The sequence below is a fragment of the Lissotriton vulgaris genome, chromosome 8, assembly GCF_964263255.1.
Source record: "Lissotriton vulgaris chromosome 8, aLisVul1.2, whole genome shotgun sequence".
NCBI lineage: Eukaryota > Metazoa > Chordata > Amphibia > Caudata > Salamandridae > Lissotriton > Lissotriton vulgaris.
In genome coordinates, this window is record NC_141696.1 from 853,619,754 (window position 1) to 853,642,996 (window position 23,243).

General features: G+C 47.2%; 1 protein-coding gene across 2 annotated transcripts in view; it reads left to right on the forward strand.

Annotated features, from left to right (window-relative positions):
• Nucleotides 1-23,243, forward strand: part of LOC147698103 (arylsulfatase D-like) — a 548,762-nt gene that overhangs the window by 452,973 nt on the left and 72,546 nt on the right. For both annotated transcript variants that reach the window (XM_086934777.1, XM_086934778.1), the window contains one exon: nt 17,072-17,193. In XM_086934777.1, the coding sequence (XP_086790903.1) occupies nt 17,072-17,193 (122 nt within the window). The remainder of the gene's footprint in view (nt 1-17,071; nt 17,194-23,243) is intronic.

Consider the following 23,243-nt stretch of genomic DNA (forward strand, 5'->3'; position numbering starts at 1 on the left):
GAGTGAAGGATCCTGGGTGAGTAAGAAAACCAGGGCATTTTTCGAAGGGTAAGCCAAATATTTATCCCCTGTGCGTGTTGAACACGTGATGTCCCATGCTATACGCAGCAATGATGAATGCATTTGGAATAAAGAAACTTGCCCAGATAAACACAGAGGAACAGCTATGGGTCAGCAAACCTGACTGACTGTAGACAGGCTATTTGTATCATTGACGGGATTTGGTGAAATATCAAGTGGTGAACCTTAGCCAAGAATTTGAGTGCACAAAATACTCAGAATCGATAGAGTGGAAAAGAGAGATAGGGAGAAAGATATAGAAAGAGAGAGAGATTTGCGCTGAAACAAATTGTGGATAGTGAGGAGTTCAGGGTCCACCTTTTCTCCACACTCTTCTTGATTTTTTATTTGTCATTCTACTGGTAGATGTGAAGTCTTTGGACACCTTTGTGTGACTGTGATTGGTTGATTCAGGATGCATAAGGGACTAATTGTGTAGTGTGTGTGCCTCGTGAATCGATTCTAGGTTTGTGAATATATGTGTCATGTTGCAGTGGTAGATTACATAAAGCAAACCCCCAGAGGGGTAGCTTTTGAGTGCAAGGATGGAATCAAAGGCAACATGGAAGATGACAACAACTATGGTGTAAGCCATACACTCATTCAAACAACTGTTTCAAAACTATTTCCATACTCTGTGGTAGTTGTCAATCTCTCTAACTTCCTCATGGAATATACCTCCAAATACGTGTGAAGCACAGAGGTAAATGGAGAGGAGATGCATGTGTGTCAATGCGGAAGTGTTTATGTAGGTAGATTTGTTAGCATTTGTTCATGAGAGTCTCTGTGCAGTTGTAAACATAACCTCACAGTAAAAACACACTTTGTGAATCATCTCTGTGCCTGTGGGTGCATACCACAGACAAATGAAAGGAGATAGGACACTGACCTTCTATAAAAATCCAATTACTGGAGGCAGATAACCTACTCATATAATAACGAGGATCTAATTCCTTCAGTATATCAAGCACTAACAAAGCAAAGCAGCTTTAAGTTTGTTGCAAGAATCACAATTCTTGCTATAGGAAACACTGATAAAAAGGAGCAGTATCATGAAATCAAACTTACTATGCTATGCTATGCAGTTTTATATAGCGCACAGCTGCCCCGGCAAAGGGGCGTCCCAGCGCTGAACAGAAAACATCAGAACAATAAACAACATACAACAGTCTTTAGTGGGGGAAAGTGGTGTGTTTTGATAGCCTTGCGGAAGGCCAGGTAGCCTTCCATACTACGCATGGCAGTGGGGAGTGCATTCCAAAGTCTGGCTACCAGTACACCAAAGGATCGTCCACCAGCACAAACCCTCCTCGCCCGCGGAACAATCATCAAATGCTGGCCCACAGACTAGAGTTGGCGGGAAGGGGTGTAAGGGTAAGCAGATTGGCAAAGATATCTGGAGAGGAAAGATTTAAGATTTTAAAAGACATGCAAGGAGTCTTAAACTCGATGCGTTTTGCCACAGGCAACCAATGTAGCCGACGGATAGCAGTGGAAGTGGGGCACGTCCTGGGCAAACCTAACAAGGCTCTAGCTGCAGCGTTCTGGACCCTTTGCAGTCTTGTCATTTCAGCCTTATTGACTCCCAGGTAGAGTGAGTTGGCGTAGTCCAGTCTAGACAGCATGGAGAACATCGTTTACAACAAAACTTTTGCCACGCACAACCATTACAATGCAGGAATTACAACGACTTTCGCTGGAGGGCGCTGTTGGATAGGGAATAGTTTAATTTTCTATCCAACACCTTCCCTACTATCCACGGGGACTGGAGCTGGAAAAGAAAATCAAACTATGCCACTATCCAACGCCCCCCAACGCAAGTCATTGTAACGACTTGCGTTGTAATACCTGCGTTGTAAAGGCATGCGTGGTAAAAGCATGCGTTGAAACGTCATACAACCGACAGAATGGATGCCTGGATAATCACCTGCCTCATGGCCGGGTCAAAGAACCCCAGCACTGGTTTGAGCCCCCGTAAAATGCCAAAACAGGTTCCTGCTAGTTTCTTTGTTAGTGTCTGAAAGCTAAGGGCAGAATCTACCCAAACACCCAGATTTTTTACCACCTGTTTGAGGATGGGTGCACAGCCCAGCTTAGCAGGCCACCAGTGCTCGTCCAACAGCTCGGTGTCTGTCCTGACTAGCAGGACCTCGGACTTGTTGCCATTTAACTGAAGACAGTTGGCAGTCATCCTCTCAGATATGATCTGTAAATACCTCTGGAACTTACAAGCGCCCTGTCCCGAGTCATGTGAGAGTGCCACTACCAACTGTGTGTCGTCCGCATAAGACACTGCTGTGAGCTCAATACTTTTTGCCACTGCTGCCAAAGGCTGCACTTATAGGTTGAACAACGTGGGCTCAAATCTGAGCCCTGCGATACCCCATATTTTATGGTACAATTCTTGGATGCAAACGGGAGACCGCAACCTGAAAAGTCCTGTCAGCTAGAAAGTAGACGAACCACTCAAGGGCAGAGTCCACAATCCCCACCACCTCCAACCTCTGCAACTGGATCTGGTGGGAGATGGTGTTGAATGCAGCACTCAGATCTAACAAAATCAGTGCTGATGTACGACTCTCATCTAGAGCCCCCCTCAGATGCTCAGACACTGCTAGGAGGGCAGATTCCGTACTGTGACCCGGCCGAAAACCATTCTGAGAGGCGCCCAGTAGTTTGTTCTACTCCAGATAACCTGCAAGTATGGAATTGATATAGGACTCCATAATCTTGGAGACCCGGGGTAGGAGAGAGATGGGTCAGAAGTTCTCCAATTTAGCAGTGTCAAGATTGGGCTTTGTCAGCAAAGGGACCACCCAAGCTTGCTTCCAAACACTAGGGATCGCAGATGTAAGCAGGGACAGAATATTGAGATGGCTCATAGATGGTAAAAATACAGGTAGTGATGTCAGGAATTGATCCGGTTTAAGGGGGTCAGCAGGAGAGCCAGATTTATTCTTATGGCAGAGCACAACCAGCACCTCTTGAGAGATAGGTGGAAAAGCAGCCAGAGTATCACTGCACGAGGGTCCAGACACAGGCCCCTTATTAAACACATGTTGAGAGATGGATCCATATATTGTTTCTATCTTCTTCACAAAAAAGGAGGCAAGGGTCTCACATTTAACATTTGATACTATAGAGGGTGGTTAAATATCTGCTAAAGTTTTGAGATCCTTTACTATGGAGAAAGCACTTTTAGGAGGATTGCTACTGTTTCTGATCACGACTGAGTAGTATGCTGCCCACTCAGACTGGATCGCCCTATGATATTTCTTAATTGCTAGCTGGTAGCATCCTTTATCATCGAATCATCATCTCTTCTCCAGGCACGTTCCAGCTTTTTACAGCGTTTCCGCAGGAATGCCAACCTGCCATTGTAGCATGTGCTAGATATAGTGCTACGACACTTAGACCACCTGCCATGGACCAGGGAGTCCAAAACGTGAGAGATCCAACCTGAAAAAGCTCTATCAGCCAACTCAGGGTCGTGAGGCAGCTTAGGCATGGTGTTAGAAAGGAGCTCGAGGAATTGAGTAATATCGAGTTTATGCCATGGACGCCTGAGAGAAAACATATCGGAAGCCCTCTTAACCGGCTTGACACCTCCTAGTTTCATAGATATTAGAAAGTGATCGGACCAGCATACCGGTGATGGGGCAATGACCGTGAGGGAGGACAGGTTGGAAAAGACTGAGTCTAATAAGTTGCCTGCAGAATGCCTGGATCCCTGGACCCATTGGATCAACTAGCACGCTGCCAGATCAGCCAGGAAATTGGTGATTTCTAAGTCCTGAGATCTATCCAAGTGTAGATTCAGGTCACCAGTGACACTGAAGTTAGCAGCTCTCATCGCTAGGGTACTTAAAACTTTAATGAGAGCGGCTCTAAACTCCTTAGAGGGTCCTGGCGAGCGGTGGATTAATAGCCCAGTCATAGTGTAGTTGGCATGAAACGAAATCCGGAAGAGTCCGCATTGACACCCCTCCACAGGTTCCTTCACAATGAACATATGTAGCCAGACCGCTATGCCCCCCCCCGGAGCCTCTGTTTAGTGTCAAAATACTGTATCCCTGGGGAAGAGCTAGGCCAGGTTCTACCACTGTGTCCTCAGTTACCACATCTTAGTCAAAAAGAGGACATCCGGGGAGTCAGTCTGAAGCAGGTCATAGACATCCAAGTGGTGTTTAACTGAGCGGCAGTTTAGGCTCAAAAATTTTTAAGTGGAACGGTGGTTAGTCTGGGAAAGGGATGGTGCAACCAGTAGCCAGGAATTACAACCACCGGATATGCAACAGAAAGGGCCCTCATAGTAGTTGCAGGACCAGCAGCACCACGGGCTAATTCCCTTACTGATTTCATGGAGGTCGTACACAGAGTACCACACTTAGGGGCTCATTATGATTGCGGATTTTCCTCATCCTCCGGGCCGGCGGAAGCCACCGCCGGCCCGGAGGATGCGGAAAATCCGCAGCGGACCCACAAAAGACCCACCGCCACATTAGGATGGCTGGTGGGCCCTGGTTTCCATCCTCAGCTTTTCCTCTGCGGTTGGCTTACAACCGCGGAGGAAAAGCACTAATCTGGTGACGGTGTCTCTCAGACACCGTCCGCCAGATTAGTATGTGCCTGCAAACATGCTTTTCCGCGGCGGCTTTTCCGCCGTGAAAAAGCATGTGTAACTTCACTGCGGGGGCCCGTTGCGGGCCCCCTAGGTGAAGGGGGGTGGGGGTGCACATGGGGGGTACCTATGGTACCCCCCTGCATTTGTATGCAGAAAGCGCAAGGCACCGCGCGGTGCCTGCCTCTTTCTGCATGCAAATGCAATGCGTGCATTTTTAACATTGCCACGGGTGCAGCTTGAAGCCGCAGCCGCCGCAATGTTAAAAATAGAGGATGTGACCGCCACCCTGGCGGTCACATCCTAATCGCACAGGAGGGGACTCCGCAGCTCATGCGGACTTCCCCTCCTCCTCAATGATCGCGGACGGACGCAAGTCCGTCCGCGATCATAATCGGCCCCTAGATCTTTTGCAAAACTGGCAGCAAGTCTGGCGTCTGGCGGCGTCCCAGTGAGGACAGGCGCAGACGGACCTGCCTTAGGCGCGCCTTAGGAGCCCTACCGGTGCGCCCATTGCATGCATCTGCTTTCTCTTTCTTTATACTCGGAGTTCACAACGTCACTAGAAATTGATGAAAGTGTATACAGAAAATGCAATAACTAAATGCACAAGTCACCAAACCGCAAATAGATGAAAACCATCATCTTTATTGGCAATCACTTTTCAGCTTTTATCAATAAGATTCCCCACTTGGCAAAATTCAAAGTGTGACAATCTCAGACAACCTTCCAAATAAAATTGGCCAAAGCATGCAATTTCTTTAACTGTCGGTACAGGATGCTCAAACATTTTTTAATAACACTTTTCGTCTTTCAGAGAATTAAGACAGTCAGATCCAGACAATTTTGGTGGGCTACAGAATTTATAAAGAAAAAAAAAGATTTGTTCACTTGTAATGTTCTGATGTATCAGTTCTGTTCCTATTGTGAAGCGCTCTGACACCTTCGGGTAAAGTTCGCGCTACATAAAAACACATAAATAAATAAATAAATAAACAGCACACTGATCCCCTAGGTGTTCACTTTGTCTTGAGCAGCACAAGAGTGTGTGTAAACAACAGCTGACACCTGCCTTCTCTTTTCACTACTCTCCTGGGCTCCAGCAGTCTGCACTAAGGAAGAAAAAAATACACGATTAACAGTGGTCTTACAGGCTGAAGTAATACGACATAATCCATAATGCCAGCTACTGTCATATTGTGAGGAGTGATATTATGCTGTTGTGGTCAGTGATTTACTCTTAAGTGAATTACCAATAGCTCTTATGTGCAGACAGTCTGAAAACAGCATTTTTTTGCTTCTTATGAATCTGAGAAAAACGTTGCTTTTCTCTAAGAGGCGGACGTTAACTTTTTCACTTCCCAGGTCAGAGGTCACGGGAGATGTTTGCCGAGCGCAGCCTCTGGCTACAGAAATAGTAAATGTAAAATAAAACAAGCGGGTACACAGTTGAAACAGTGCCTCTATTGTGCAGATAGTCTGCAAACATCATGCTCTTGCTTCCAATGAATCTGATAAAAGCATTGTTTTTTCTTTTTTTTTTTTTGAGTGCTGTGGGTCATGTTCTTTTTTTTTTTATTTAAAAATCTTTTATTGGCATACAAAAACCATACAAAAATATATATATATATAGGTGGAGCGTACAATAGCGTTTTTTTCTATAACAGTCCATTTGTGGATGCGCGCTCTTATCGTATGTTTTCCGATAGGCAGACGTCTCCTCTCGTACTTCCCAGGTCAGAGATCAGGAGCGGTGTCTTGTCGAGCGCAGTCTCTGGCTACAGAAATAGTAAATGTTAAATACAGCAAGCGGGTGCAATGCTGAAACAAAGCAATCCACCTGTGAACATACAACGTATGCTCGTGGCAGCCCGTGAAGTGGGCACAATGGTAATAATAAAAAACATAAAAGCAGGTGCCGTGCTAAATATAAAGTGCAGTGCCTGTGAAACTTTTATGTGTGTGCAAAGAAAAATGAAAGCAGGCACCGTGCTAAAACATGAAGCACTGCGCCCGTGTACATTCAAGTTATACATGTGGCGGACCACAAAGCAGTCGCCTTGGTGATAAAATAAACAGCACAATTTACTAGTAATAGGCACTCACAAAGTAACATTAGAACAAAATAAAACAAGTAGTTTCCAAAGGAACAATAAACAGCTACAGGGAATGAAAACTGTAGTTGGCCAGTGCTCCTGAGCTAAAAAGGGAAGGGATATATCAGAAACTCCAACCAATAAGGAGCCAGAAAATCCAGGAAATAAAAGCGATGCAGGAGTGAACCAGTTGCAAGCAGCAGGAGGGATTACACTCCTTATAGAGATTACAGCAGGGTTTGCAGACAGGGCATGCGCACTGCCTAGGCTCAAGCTAAGCAGAAGGCATATTTACTAATATTCCATGCAACCCAGGGCAGCAAGCAAAGTTGCTGCACTCCTTTAAATGGAGAGAGCAGAAATGCACCATATCTATTCGGATTGGTACACTTCTGTTCCCTCCTAGTGCGGGTGCACTGTTTGCTGACTAGAGCCAAGACAGGCACCCTTTCACTATGCTGCAAGGGTGCTTGTGTTTCAGGCAGGATTGTTTGTGTGCAGGAAGGGATACCTTCCTGCACACAAACAAAACAAAGAGGCATTTTCCTCTTTCTATTTATTTATAAAGTTTCGTATAGCATGAAAGTGACCCTTATGGGTATCAGGGCGCTTTACAATTTTGGGTATGAAGGATACAGTATTGGGAAGCAAAACGTTTGTTACATAGGTTATGCAAGGCGTGTGCAAGACTCCTGTAGGTATCAGAACGCTTCACATAAGTGTAGGGCGGATACAATAATGGTTGAGGAACATTCGAACATGTGTATGTACAAAGCATGCTAACAATGTTATTCCCAGTCATATAATCATGTCAAAAGTCAATCAAGATGACCAAATAGAGGGCAGTAATGAAGTCTAGGAGCCAAGGCCTATTAGGGTAGGAACCTGAGAATTAGGAGTTTTTTCACTTCCTTTTAGAAAGAAGCGGTGGAGGAGATTGTAAGGATTTCCAGAGGAAGAGATTTTGAAATCTTTGGGGCAATGCCTGAGAAGGCTCTGTTACTCGTTCTCTTTTTTGTGGCAAATCTGTAGTTTCAGGAGCATTGTACTTGCACTTCATGATGCTCTGCAGCCCCCTGATAGTTCTAGTTTTTAAGCCAGATAGATGGGGGTTTTGAAATGAAGGGCTTTGTCCATCATGCAGGCAATTTTTTAACTGTATTCTTGCCTCGTATGGTAATCAGTTTAGGGATTTTAGGGCTGAAGATACGTGTTTTTTTCTTTTTGTCCCAGTAATCAATCTAGCTGCGGCATTAAGGAAAGCCCGTAGTGGGGCAAGGCTCTGTTTGGGGAGACCACATAGCATGGAACTACCGTAGTCTAGTCTTGGCAAAGCTAGAGCTTGTACCACCAATTTGAAGTCTTTTTGTGGAAGGAATGGTTTGAGATTCCTTAGTATACTCAACTGATGTTTAGCTCCCTTGGTTGCATTGCTGATATGGTTCTTCATATTCAAGTGCATGTCTAGCATGATTCCGAGGGATTTAGCTGATTCAACAATGTAGGGGGAGTAGTTGAAATCTGTGAGGTGTTTCACCCAAAGTTCAATCTTGGGAATGTGATTAGGGAGAGCGATGAGAAGGAATTCAGTTTTGGATGTGTTGAGACTGAGGTAGTTGTCAGTTAGCCAGTTCATCAGGATTGAGTTGAGTGAGATCAGGTCTTCAGGGAGGTGATTTTCAGATGAAGTTGAGTGTAATCCGCATACATATGAAAAAGAATGCTTGCGGAGTTCAGGGCATTTGCTATCGGTTCCAAGAGTAAATTGAAGAGTATGGGTGATCGGGCAAACCCCTGTGGAACCCCCATAGTTACTGTACGGGCTGGGAAAGAGATTCATTCATCTTGATCCTTTGGGATCTGTTTTGGAGGAAGGAAGTGAACCATTTTAATACCGACCCTGATAAGCCAATCATGTGTTCTAGAGTAGATAGTTTGATATAGTTCACAGTGTGGAAGGCAGAAGATAAGTCAAGGAGGATCAATAAGAAAGATTAATTATGGTCTAGGAACTTTAAAATGTCAGTCATTCATGTTGAGCGTCAGTGCAGGTGCGGTGCTGTTCTTTCTCCAGAAACCAGATTTATAATGATCCAACAGTTGGAATTTCTTGATGTGTGAGCAGAGTTAAATTAGCACTCATTTTTCAAGAAGTTTCCCCAAGAGTGGGGACGTTGTAAATGGAACGGAAGTTGATCATATCTGAGCTGTCTGCGTTAGTTTTTTTTTTTGAATGGGGATACCTGTGCTGCTTTTAGGCAGTCGGGGATCATGCCTTGCACTAGTGAAGAATTTGATCTTGGACCATAAGGGGTCGATGGAGACTTTTATTTCCTTGAAAATGGGAGGTGGAAAGGGCTGCTGAAGTGGTCAGAAGGATTGATTGCAAAAAGAGTGTTGTAGATGCCACTTTGACTGAGGTGAGTAAAGGTGTGCCAAGATGCATTGTTCTTGAGGCTTAAACTAGGGGAGATGAGTGGCTCATGGTGGGTAAGTGGGGCTGTGGTTTCGTGCATTGAGAGAAGAGCCCTCTTTGATTCAATATCTATATTGATGCTGTTAGTTTTCTGGAAGAGGAAGGCGGCTAAATCGTCACACGTAGGAGAGCCGTCAACAAGGTCATGGCAACTGGCTGCCTTGACCGATTGTTATTTAATGAGTTCAAAAAGTTTCTTAGTGCGTTTTTTAGCTTGATTAGGTTGAGATCGGAATAAGTCAGCTTTTGCAGACTCGATGTTTTTGTTGCAGGAATTCCTCATAGCTCTAAGAAGGTCTAAATGTTCGGTGGATGGTATGGATCTCCATGACATTTCAGCCACCCTCGGTTTACAGCGTTCCAAGTTTAGGTTGGAGTTGAACCATAGTTTGAAAGTTTTGCGAAGGCATTTTTATGTTGTAACAGGGCTATTGCATCCATGAAACCAGAGACAGAGGAAATAAAAATCAGTGAGGATACAAACATCTTTCAAGTCTGCTTGCGAAGACAAGGCATTTTTACAATGGATAGCTAGCTCTTCAGTGTTTATATTTTGGAGGTTCCTTTTCCATTGCTTCATTTTCTTGGGCTGGACCCCCTTTATCGACAACATCCTGTTGATGAAGAAGAGGATGCAGTAGTGGTTGGACCAATTGCATGGCGTAATCGAGTCCAGTTTGATGGTGTTTCCTTTGGCTATGATGAGGTCCAGTTTTTCACCCTGGTTGTGAGTTGGGCTATCACAGAATTGTGTCAGTTCTTGATCCAAAAGGAAGGATTTGAGACAATTCACTATGTGATCCTTTGTGTTAGACCAGTGTAGGTTAAAGTCTCCCAGGAAGATTTGGGTCATCATTGGAAGAGATCAAGGATCTCACTGGTCGAGAGATAATCCTTAAATCTTCTGGGGCAAGAGGAGGCATTTGGGAGGGGTGACGTTTTAAAGTTGTTGGGAAAGGTGTGTGTGACAAGGGCAGGAACTGTGTCAATAAGACACTAGGTTGGGTCTAGCATGCTAAGTGTTCTGAGTAAGGGGAGATGTTTGATAGTCCTGGCTGTCGTGCCCTGAAGGTGGCACTAGGACCCTGCAAGGCAAGGGTCGGGGACAAGGGACACCGGACACCACATCCGGTCAGGGGAGGGATCAGGGGGACACTTGGGGTCAGGACCTCTGGGCGAGAGGTCGCAGGATAAGGAGCACTGTATGACCTACAACAATATCTACTAATAAAGGTACCTGTATATCACCACGACGTCTGGCGTGTGTTCTGTGGGTTCGGGAACACGACATCTGGCGACGAAGGTGGGATCGAGGTCCGGCGTGCAGGAATCGCGATTTAAAACCAGGAGCCCACCCTGGATCGCGTCGTGGTCAAGAAGAGAAAGAAGAGTGAAGCGCCATCTAAACTGCAGCGACGTGGGAGCCCACCCCAATTGCCGCGAGCAAAGAAACAACTGATCCGGTAAGCGCCAGCAAGAAAAAGAGCGCAAAGGTTAAAAGAACTGAAAAGCCAGCGCGAGCTCTCGCGAGAGTCTCGGCGGCCATATTGGGGCCAGGCGCTAGAACCAATAAGAAAGAAGAGTCAGTGCGGCGGTCATTTTGAAGTCAGGCTGCACTGTATGTCAGGTACGCTCCACAGGATCCGGATGATGATCATACAGCCCACCTCCAAACGTCACAAACCCTCTGAGTATAAGTCAACAGAGGATTTGAGCCATTAGGCGAGGGGTAAATGCAAAATAATAAACAGGGAAGGTAAGGGAGGGGTCTGCAGGGGAAGGGAATATCTGAAACGACAAAAGGCACAGAGATAAGAATACTGTTCCTTTCTAAGATCTGACCACTCATATATTAGACATATATAAACTGTATACCTGTGGATATAAAACAGGAGTTCTGGAAAAGTATTTCTGTTATCCCTCTTTGGGTACTCTCGTCCTATATGAGATATAAATACAGTGAGACCAGGAATCACATGCGCAACAAGAACAAATGAACCTAGTATGCTATGTCTCTCATACCTTCTACAAGAAGCAACAAGATCTAAACAAGGGGTTCCTGGGATAGTATCCCACTATTCTCATTCAAAAGGAGGACTGATGAGGACCAAAGAGCGGCAGCACAGACAAGAGAAACGCAGAACACGGCAATGCGTGGGAAGCAAGAACCACAGCATTCCGCTCTGACAGATCCTGTAGAATACCACACAGTCAGTTATCCACAGATATAATATAAAGGAATCCAAAAGAAATAATGACAGTTGTTAGATAGTATTATCCACGGATAAATACTATTGGAACACAACCTTCTAGTTGGATTAAATACTGTCCTCACGGAAACACATAGCTGAGACTGCCACTGTGCTCCGTTGCAATTTGAATCCAGAAAACGATCATAAACGAAATAATTACAAGCAGCTTGTACTGGTGACACGCAGCGAGAAACACCACCGTGCACCCCTTAAGCCTCAGCGGGCTAGACTTGCCAATAGCGATATAACAATAACACCCAGTCCAGGTCAATACGGTAACGTGTGGCTGGGAACCACTACGCTCCGCAATTCGGCAAAAAACAAGTCAAACAATAACGCGCGCAGTTCCTTCACTGCACGCGACGAGCAAGACGGCAACGCGTAGCAGCCGCCACCGCGCTCCGCTCAATGATGGGGAAATCAGAACAGGGATCCTCTCCTACCTTGCACGAGTTCCTTCACGCAGGAGAATCCTCAAGGACCATACGGAATAGCGAGAGAAGGCTTCCCTCTCGCGTAGCACTCAAAAACGCCGGAATTACACGCAACAGGAAGCGTGTCTTACTTCCTGAAATAGCCTCAGCCGAGGCTTCTGGGAAATGTAGTTTTTTGGCGATTGTACCAGGTTTTCAATGCAGGCGCCTATGTAGACCCTGACACTGTGATTGGCCGCGAAGTCCCGCGAGAACACGGCGGCCATCTTAGAGAGAGGCATTTGAGCCAATAGGACCCCCGAATGAGCGCGGCGGCCATTTTGAGGCCATGCTTGGCGCGATGAGTAGAAAAAGGTGCCTAAAAGTGAATAAAAGCACTGGCAAACACAAATAAAAAGTGTAAAAGACTGGGCTAACAAAAAAATAGAAGAACAAAGAGCAAATAAAGATCACCAAAGAGATAAAGAAGGGTGAAGGAAAAGAGACAACAAAACACAAGGAAAAGTAAACAAGAGGATACAAAGAACAAAGGAAGGAGTGCAAATGGCAGACCCCAAACCAAGTGCTCAATATAGGAGGCCACTGCCATTTAGCTTATCTGAACCACAGACTGGGATCCGATGGGAAAAATGGGTTAGACGCTTTGAAAACTACTTCGACGCAACTGATGTCACAGCGGCCAAGAAGCGAGGACTGTTCCTAAACTTAGTTGGAGACGAGATTGAGGACTTGCTAGTGACAAAGGAAGAAATTGCCACATATGACAAGCTAATTAAGTGTCTAACGGCCAAATTTGACCCGCAAAGGAATGTGGACTTCGAGAGGTATAGTTTCATGATTGCGTTCCAACAAGCGGAGGAGTCCCTGGATGAGTTTGCAACAAGGCTGCGGAAGCTGGTCACCCATTGCGAATTCGACAAATTCGACAATGAGCAGGCAATAAGACTGCGGATTATTGAAGGATGCCGTGACACAGAGTTTAGAGCTATGGTACTAAAAGAACCAATTTCCCTAGAGAACATCCTAGCACTAGGAAGGGCGGAAGCAAGAGCGACTGCTCACGCAGAAGAGATGGAAAGAGGCAAAGCAAGAGGAGGAGAACAGATACAACGGATGACAACTAACAATCGTTCAGGAAGCTGCAGGAAAGACAGAGGAGACCAGGCAGTGAAGAAACAACAGGAGGGGACTTGTTACAAATGCGGACTGGAGTTTCCGCACAGAGGTCAGTGCCCAGCATTCGGCCAGACATGCCGAAAATGCAACGGGTGGAATCACTACGCCAGCGTGTGCCAAGGGACACAATTTAGAAACGACCGGAGAAGACCTGGAAGAGCACGGATGCCAACAAGCAGACACATCAGGCATGTTGAAGCGGGAGTGAGAAGCTTGTCTGCAGAGTCAGGAGAGGAAGGTGAGGAAGAAAAAACAGAACGGCTCTACCTCATGACAGATGTCACCGCAGAATCAGATGAAGAGGAAGAGGAAAGTGAAGAAAGAATATGTCTGGTGGACAAAAAGAAAATAAAAAAGACTGAATCGGTGACCATCAATGTAGGACCACACGAAACGAAGTTCGTCCTGGACAGCGGGGCGACGTGCAACATCATGTGCGTCTCCGAGTACGAAAAAATGAAGGTGCAACCAACCTTGAAGCCATCGAGAGTACAAGTATTCACTTGGGGGGCGAAGAGACCATCAAAAAGGCAGTACAAAGGGCGAAATTGACACAGATATCGATTGGCCAAGCCCTATGTCAAGTACTAAGGGACTATCGAAATACCCCTCACAGCTCCACGGGAAGGTGCCCCGCTTAGCTGGTGCTAGGGCGAGTAAGCAGAACAAGACTGCCGCAAATCAAAGAAGGAGAGAAGGCAGAACATAAAGACATTGCCAGAAGAGACCAGGAACAGAAAGAAAAGATGAAGAGATACGCCGACCAAAGAAGGCACGCAGTAACTGGCAAAATAGAGGAAGGAGACATGGTGCTCGTGAGGCAGCGGCAAGCAAGGAAGTCAGACTGCGCCTTCTCCAAAGACCCGCTTAAGGTAACAAAAATAAATGGACCAATGATCACCTCATCAGCAGATCAGCGCCATGTTACGAGAAACAGTTCTCACTTCAAAGAACTGAGAACAAAAGAAGAAGACGGGCCGAAACAAGAGCAGGCAGGAGACGCGACACAGGCGGAGCAACCGACAGACGCCGGAGACCAGCGACCAAGAAGGGAATGTAAAAAGACAAAAAGACTGATTGAAGAGATGTAAGGAGGCGGAGATGCAGGAACAGACGTGCAAGAGATCTCTCTCTCTCTCTCTCTCTCTCTCTCTCTCCGTCATGAGACACAGAGCTAAGGGCAAGCAAAGTTTGTTTAAAAGAAAGGGGGAGATGTCGTCCCCTGAAGGTGGCACTAGAACCCTGCAAGGCAAGGGTCGGGGACAAGGGACACCGGACACCACATCCGGTCAGGGGAGGGATCAGGGGGACACTAGGGGTCAGGACCTCGGGGCGAGAGGTCGCAGGATAAGGAGCACTGTATGACCTACAACAATATCTACTAATAAAGGTACCTGCATATCACCACAACGTCTGGCGTGTGTTCTGTGGGTTTGGGAACACAACACTGGCCTATAGTTCTCTGAGTTCTTCTGTGAGAAGACGCAGGTGACACGAGATCTCATCAAGATGAGCGGCCCGTCTGATTTTGGTAGTTGGATAACGGTTGTGTGGGTAGTTCCGGTGGGGGGTTGGGTCCTAGAGTGATCACTGTTGGAACCTAGGTGGCATTGAGAGGCTAGAGGGAGGGCATGAAGCAGTGCGGTCTTGTTGAATCTCTGGTAAGGGGGAGATGAGCATGTGGTGGTTGACGGGTGATAAGGGTGGTGTGTAGCAGATGGGATGAGAGTGAGGAAAGGAAGAGTGGTTTGGGTGTGATAAGAGCCAAGGAAGGTAGTCACCTGGACATTGACTGGATTGAAGGCGTGTTAGGGTAGATCAAGCAGGGAGGTTCACCAGAGGAGAAAGGGGGTGGGGAGGCGGCAGAAGAATACTCAACAAGGGATCCAATTTGCATCTGTGTGGCGCCCAGGGAGGTGTGAGAAGCTGTAGGTCCATACCGAATGCATCACCCATAGAATGAATAAATAAGGAGGAGAAAAAAAAGATTCTTCTTCTTGCTATGCCATCCTCTGGGAGGCACACTCAGGTGGCACAAAAACAGGTTTTGTCAAATCCATGGGTGAATGCACAGGAACCCCTATGCTCCACCCAAATCACAATGTAACATTACGCAGCACAAGGCACTGTGTTACATTTCTTAACAAAACCATGCAAGGGAGCAGAAATTGCCTGTTGTATGGCTTTGTAAATCTGAATTAAGATATTACGCTGCATTACGTCTTGTGGGATGCAAGGACAATGCAGCTCCTCGATAAATCTGGCCCTAAAAGGACAGTTGTATTTGCTTTGGTCTACTGAATAACGAATCCCAGTGTCAAGAGGCAAATGGATTTAAGAAAATAGAAGCACACTTCTTTATGGTCAATGGCCAGTTCCCACACACATAGGTATGACATGAATGTGTGTGTGCGTGTTTTTAAACAGTCAGAATAATGTGTAAAGGTAAGAGGTCTATTCTGAGTCGGCTGGTAATCTACTAGCCCAAAACTCATGTTTTTGTCTGAAAATAGTATTACAAGTATCCTTGTATTTACAGGCACAAGTCCACCTAGAAAAAGCAGGTAGAAATATGCCAGGAAATAGCCTGGTTTTAGGGAAAAACATTCAGTACATTGTGCGATAACACTAATTTCCACATGTAATTCCCCATTCCACATGTAGAAACCCTAAGGGCCATATTACCAAGGTGAAGTATGGCCGCTTTTTCGGCGAATTGTGCCGAGAAAGCGGCAATACTTCTAGCGCCCTATTAACAAGGGCATGCTAACGCCTGCCTCAAGCCCACTTTGCATGTCAGCGAGAGCCTCAAGCCCACTTTGCATGTCAGCGAGAAACATCGCTAATGACATGCAAAGTGGGCGTTCCCACGTCCAACCACATGTAAAATGTGGATGGATGTGGTAACACCCTATTACCAAGGCGGGCGTTGGGAGAAGGAGACCTGCGAAAAAATCGTTTATCGCAGGTCTCCCAACGCCTGCTCTGATCAGGTGTTAGGCATTGATAACATAGGGGTGTGGATCATAAAGCTGAATCCACCCCCCCATATTATCAAGGCACACATTAGCGCGTGACAACAACGCTTGTTTGCACACGCTAATGTTCCCTATCGCCGGCTATCGCCGGATTTAATATCACCTACGTGTTGCGCGTTGATAATGACGCACTAACACAGCGATAAAATCTGGCGATAGCCGGCGATAGAGAAATGTGCGATGTGCGTTTTTTAACGCACATCTTGGTAATATGGCCCTAAATCTCCTACCAGAAGTGCAGTTATATGTCCTGAATCAGGAATATAAGGTGCATTACTACCACATTTTATTACTAAGCCTTTTGCGATTGGCCCCTTAGGCACTCATTACGTCTGGCCCGTTAAAATCCCCACCATTACTGGGCCCATCGGAATTTACGGTCAGTTTAATGATGGCCTAGTTAGCGAGTCCCTGAGTTTAAAATATAGCGAAACTGGTTGTTTCTAGGGTCTTGTATGTCTTTTCTTTTCCCATCATCATGTATTTGTATAACTACATACTGTATTACAGCTTCCAGTGCCTATTAATTGCACTACAAAGATCTAAAAACCATTTATGTAATTTCTTTAACCCCTTGCATGCTTGTGACGGAACCGTTCCGTCACAAGCCTCGGGTGAGCTGTGCTTGTGACGGAATGGTTCCGTCACGGCCCGCTCGCCGCGCCTGCGCGGCGCGAATTCCGCGCCTGCGCTGAGGTTTTAATGGCCAGGCAGGTTCGTGATGGAACCGTTCCGTCACAAGCACAGCTCACCCGCGAGCCGTGACGGAGCGGTTCCGTCACAAGCACGGAACCACCATGCGGCCGCCCCACCCCCTTAGCGCTGCGGCGGAATAGCCGCCGCAGCGAAGGGGTTAAGCGAAAATAAAATTATAGTGCTTCTTGCTTTTAAGGAAATCTGTTCTCTCTGTTGTATCAGAATAATTGATGGCCGGAACTTGATGCCCCTACTCCAGGGAAGGGTGAAACAGTCGGAGCACACGTTCATGTTTCACTACTGCGGGCTGTCTCTGCATGCTGTGCGCTGGTACCAAGCAGAAAGTGAGTAAAATAATAATACACTGCCACCATTTACATGTATTCAAATGGCTTGAAGAGAGTACTTATACTGTAAGTGTAAGTTGTGTCTGTGATGTACGTGTGGTTATTTGTTCTGATTACACAATCTATATTGTTCAAAAAGTGATTAACGCCTACTGACCAGATTTAGCAAGCCTTTGCACCAGTTCAATGTCACAAAAAGTAATGCAAACGTGTACAGAGCAGGGCCGGACTGGCCATTGCTGGCACCAGGTGTTTTCCCAGTGGGCCAGAAGGCTGGGGGACAGCTTTGCAGCAGTGCCAAACGCAGCGGTGATGCTTGACATTAACACGTAAAGTGGGGCTCTTCAGTAGTCCCCCCTACGGGGAGGTTGAGGGGTACTGCCAGGGCTGATGCCTGTTCCCAGTTTGGGGGTGGTGCAGATGATTGAATTGGGATTTACTTTCCTGATTTGCATTGGAATGTAGCCCTACAGTAAAGCAAAGAGCCGCTTTGCACTACTTTGTGTCCAGGGGGCGTCTCATGGTTGGCACATGGGCGCTCTCATACAGCCACCAATGTTTTTTTAATTCAATGCTCTATCTCTTAAATAAGGTAGACAGAGCTTTGCACGAGTCATTCACGTCTCCTCAAAGCAGGTGAAACGTTCACAAAAAGATGTATGTTCTTCAAACTTTTCCAACTTTGCGTTTGAGCTGTAACGGAAAGCACACGTACAAGGTAGGAAAAGTCTAAACTATGTTCAAACATAGTATTGTGTATCAGAAGGATACCCTTCCATTACAAAACATATGCTACACCTCACGCATGCAGCCCTGCAGTCTTGTAGGATGTGCACATGGTGCAAGGCAGCAAAAAGTGCGATAGAGCAAGGGAGAGAAAACAGCGCCATAGCTTAGCAGATCTGATCGCAGACTTACAAGCATTTTGCCCTGAGTGATGCAAATCTGCGCAAAATAATTTTTTTACTTACTTTCCAGCGCAAAACTTGTTTTGTGCGAGAACGTTGCTTTAAAGTAACGCAAAGCAGCGCAAGGCACTACTTTACATTACTCCCCATCTAGGGGGCAGTCCATGGGATGGATGTACATGAGAGTTCCCAGGCATCCACCCATGGTTTCTCATACAAAACCCTATCTAATAGAATAGACAGGGTTTTGCACCCAAAAGTTAAGCCACTTGAAACAGGCGTTAAAAGCAAGGAATGTTTTTATTTCTCTTAACATTTCCCACTCTGCATGTGTGCTGCACTGTACAGCACGCATATAACATGGAAAATGTTTTTAAATTTGTGGAAACATAGGGGCATATTTACAATAAAGTGGTGAAGCGTGTCGTTAAGCCAAGAAAGGCAACAACATGGTGCAGCACCATATTTACTAGAATATGGTGCAGCCCTGCATTTCCCCCTGTGCTAGCGCTAACTTTACATTCCTAGCACCAATGCAGGCACCCTTGCACAATAGTGCAAGGGTGTCTGTGTTGAGGGGAAGATTGTTTATGAATCTTTAAATGCTGTTTTGTAACCTCTATGTGTGCTGCTTAATGCAGCACACATACAAGTTGCAATCCGGCATATTTTTAAAATGATTGTTTATTTGCAGGTAGGGGGACATGGAAACAGCAAAAACGCAGAGAAACAAAGCATTCCTCCTCATTTCACCTGTTTAAGACCAGGTTTTCCGTGGTATTAATTTTGGCACTGCCTCCTTTGTTCGCTACTCTTGTTAATAGGGAGCAGCATCAAAATCAATGGATGTTGCGGTGGAACGCCCACCACAACACCCATTGCCAACCCCTTTCACACCAAGGGGCCGATTCCGATGTTAGTCCGACAGCGGTCATGAGCTGTAGCCAACAGACCTGCTGTCGTCGGTTACGGCCCTTCAAGTACGATGCTTCACAATGGAAGCATGCATTCTGAGCGGAATGCATGCCTGCATTGTGTAAAGCAGGGGTGCAGTTCATCCCTGCACCCTGTGGTCGGCACCCCAAGGTGCCTGCCACCGGTCCAGGGATCAACAGAGGCGCAACATAGGTGCCCCTCTGAATGGCTCTGAATGGCTCGGTCAGAAAAGAATCCGGCCGGCACATTCTGACGCGGTCGGAAGGGCTCCGAACATCGTTAAGCAGCGTTAAGCTGTGTTAAGTCGCAGATCTCTGCCTTGTAAATAAGGCTAAGCTCCTATCGCCACCACAACATCACTCAAAGTGACGTTGTGGTGGCAATACGGACTTGTAAATATACCTCATAGTATATTGAACTGGAAGGGCATCTGTCCGATACAAAATCTTTGATAGACTCAAGCAGACACACAATCAATCAATCAATCATTACATTTGTATAGCGCACTACTCACCCGGAAGGGTCTCAAGGCACTTGGGGAAGGGTCCGCTATTGCTCGAACAGCCAGGTCTTGAGTTGTCTCCTGAAGGCGAGATGGTCCTCGGTCAGCCGAAGGTGGATGGGGAGGGAGTTCCATGTCTTGGCCGCCAGGTAGGAGAAGGATCTTCCTCCGGTGGTGGCTCTTCGGATGCGTGGTACGGCGGCGAGGGCGAGGTTTGTAGAGCGTAGCTGCCGGGTGGGCGTGTAGAAGGTCAGCCTGTAGAAGGTAGAAGCCTGTGTGTGTGTGTGTGTGTGTGGCTCTCAGCAACCTAATTGTGCACCAACTCTAGGAAGAGAGCAGAACAGTGCTATATCTTAGTAGATTTGGCACTTTCCTGCTCTCTCCCTGTCATTCGATGTTGCACAGTAACGTTTTGAAAATCTGGACCATGGCATAGTTCCTCTCCCTCCGTTTCACACAGCACAGAACAGCAGCTTTGCTTGCTGTACTGCATTTTGTAAAATGTAAGAATATCTGCCACACTGAGTATAAAGAGGTGAGGCTCAATAACACATTAGAGAGGCGGGTTAATACATTTTTTGGAGAAGCAATGTAGGTTAATACACTTAATTAAAGGATGGGAGGAAATCTGTGCTGTCTTTTCAGATATATCCAAAATATGTAAAGCCATGATACACATGAATGTTTGTCTCTAATTGTATTAGATTCAGCATAATTTGGAATGCAGAAAATGACTAAAAGCTAGCAAAAAAAAACCTTCTAGTCGGGGGGGCGGAGCTTGCCAGCGTCGATGGCGGACGCCTGAAAAGAGAGCTCCGCGCCATCACCCTGAATATCTGTAAATTATCCTGGAATCCGCCGGCAAATGCGACGGCGATTTTCGTTGCTCCCTGACTGCCTAAGGGGGGGCTGCGAGCCGGTGAACATCCCGGCGTGCTGGGCCGCTGAGCCGCGAGCTTGCCTTGCGCGCTACCCGACTTGCGTCACCCGACATGCGGCCGGACTGACGGCCTGCGGCTCGGAGGGTCCGGGCCTCCGATACAGAACAGACGGAAATGCGGACTTCCAGGGGGGCTATATACCCCCCACGAGTAGCGGAGACCCCCGAGGCTCGTTGGCTCTCGCTGTATTGCCTGCAATATACATAACTGTTGCCACAACGCGAGGGAGTATTGCGGGCCCTGGCACTGCTGCTCCCCATGTTATAATGAGGTTCGTGAGGAGCACTCCTGATGTGGTTAAACTTAACCTACTACTCAATCGGTGCAGTGACTGATAAGGGTTGTCACTCCTTTATGTCATGAGAGTTAAGACCAACCATAGGGCTAGTCCAGTCACGCACTGTTCACTTGGTGTTATCCCACACCTTTTTTTTTTACTAACGTAATCAAAACTAAATCAATTGCTTTTCATTCATTTAATTCTTCATAATTTTGTCAAAAATTCAAGTTTTAAATCACATGTTATTTAACAATCACATTTGGTTCTATAGACAAAACATTTACATCAGAATAATAATTATCATGTTTCTTATCAGTAATTACAACATTATTTTTGGCACATGACATTTCTTAATCGCATGCCCTGCCATTACCTTACTTGACGCTTCCGACGTGTGCTATTGGTCTGGCGCTACAGCAACGGATCCTTCTGCTACTGGGATCTAGGGCCCCGGGACACGTCCGTTTGGTGCGCGGAATTGTGCGCACGGTGGAGACACTTGTGGTGGAGATAAGCCTGGTGCACCCTGATACCAACTTTGAGGCCCCGATTCACAGTCTCACACATTGGGTGGCCCAGAGGTGTACTTTTCTGCCTACTGATATTCCCCCCCCTTATAATTTGGACGGCTGGCGCGCTGCGGAGCTCAGAGGCAGCCATTTGCTCGGGGGGCGAACCGAAGGCTTTGCGACCGGTGGGGCATTCCTTGTCTGGCCGGAGCTTACTCTTCCCCCTCTCGTCGCACCGACAGAGCTGCAAGTACCACGGCATTGGTGAACAACAAGGTCGCTTCACGACAACCGGGGAGCACGCGCCTGCTGCGTGCCTCATTGACGTCTGCAGCTACCTGGGGGAACCTGGTGGGGCCCGGAGTCGCCGGGGCCTGCCCCCTTCCTCCCTCTCCGGGTATTACACTGTGGGAGCTACTACTGGCCCCCGCTGGTCGATCATACAGCAAAGGAGCATAAGGAGGAGGCCTTGAATCATGATCTTTTTGTGGGTACGTGGACGGGTGGTGCGAGGAACTGGAGTGCGAGTGAGTTGGCTGCCCCAGGTCACCGGTTGTGAGCCCACTACTAGCACTGTGTACTCCCTGGGGTCCCCTTGAGGAGCCAGCACACACACCCCTGTCTGTGCCTGTGACTCAGAGGAGCCACGCCTGCCTGCTGGAGTGGAAACCTTGCTAAATAGCCGGCGGCGACCGCCTGCATAAGGCCCATAGGAGGTGAGAGCAACCCTGCTACTGAGACGGTGGAGAGTCCTTGCACATTGCAGTGTAGAAACCAAGTGGGAGGCCGGCGGCGGGAAATCTGCACTAAGACTAGCCCCAGAGGGCTTGCAGAGGGAAACTTCAGCAAAACCACTGACCAGGACACCATGGGCAAGGGAGACAAGACACAAACTAAGCTTCCTTTTGAGCAGCGCCGAGCGAAGCCCCCAGAGACGCGAGAGTCTATGCCTACGCAGCAGGACAAGGGCCAGGAGAGCTCGTTCTACTCGGACATCAAGGAGCTACTAGTCACCATGGAGAAGGGTCTACAGGGCAGTATGGCATCGATAGGTACGAAGATTGATGCCCTCACTTACCGTATGGACCGGATGTCCGAAAGAGTGGATAAGCACACAGAGAGATTGGACATGTCGGAGAGACGCCTGACCGAAGTGGAGGAGGCTCAAATGGAGCTAGATAAAGATCGTAAACAGATGGCCAAGCTCCTTCAGGTAATACAAGATAAGTCAGAGGATTTGGAAGCCCGCTCTCGGCGTTCTAATATACGAATCACAGTTGTCTCGGAGACGACACACACCGGGAAGATGGAGTTGTTTGTAGAGAAGTTGCTAACCACACTACTGGGAGATGATGTTTTCTCACCCATGTTTATAGTTGCGAGGGCACACCGCACGCTGGGCCCACGCCCGCGCCCGGGAGCTCCCCCGAGGCCAATCATCGCAAAACTTCTAAATTACAGAGACAGAGACACTGCATTGAGATTGGCCAGAGAGAAGGGTAAGCTACAGTTTGAGGAGGCAGCAATCTCCTTATACCCGGACTTCACGGCGAAGGTGCAGGAGGAACGCCGGCATTTCGTCCCATATAAACAGCAACTTCGCAACTTAGGGCTAGATTATGCTATGCTGTACCCGGCAAAGCTACGAATCAACCGCCAGGGACATTCTCACTTTTTCAGTGATCCAAAAGAGCTGCATAAGGCTCTGAAAACGTGGTCTAAGGAGCAAAGGCACAGCCCCAGAAGCCAGGCCGGAGAGCAGGACCTTAACAGCGGCCTGGATGAGCAAAAATAGAGACACTGCAACATCGATGTGGCCTTGCCATTTGACCTGCTGAGACAGAAACTGGAACTTGATGGAGAGCTGGGCCCTGCATGGCGGATTTCTCTGCACGCTAGGTTAAAGGAGGCGGTAAAGTCCCTAGGAGGCCACGAGAGCTGAGATGCCCCTGAGGACTGGTGAGATCTCTC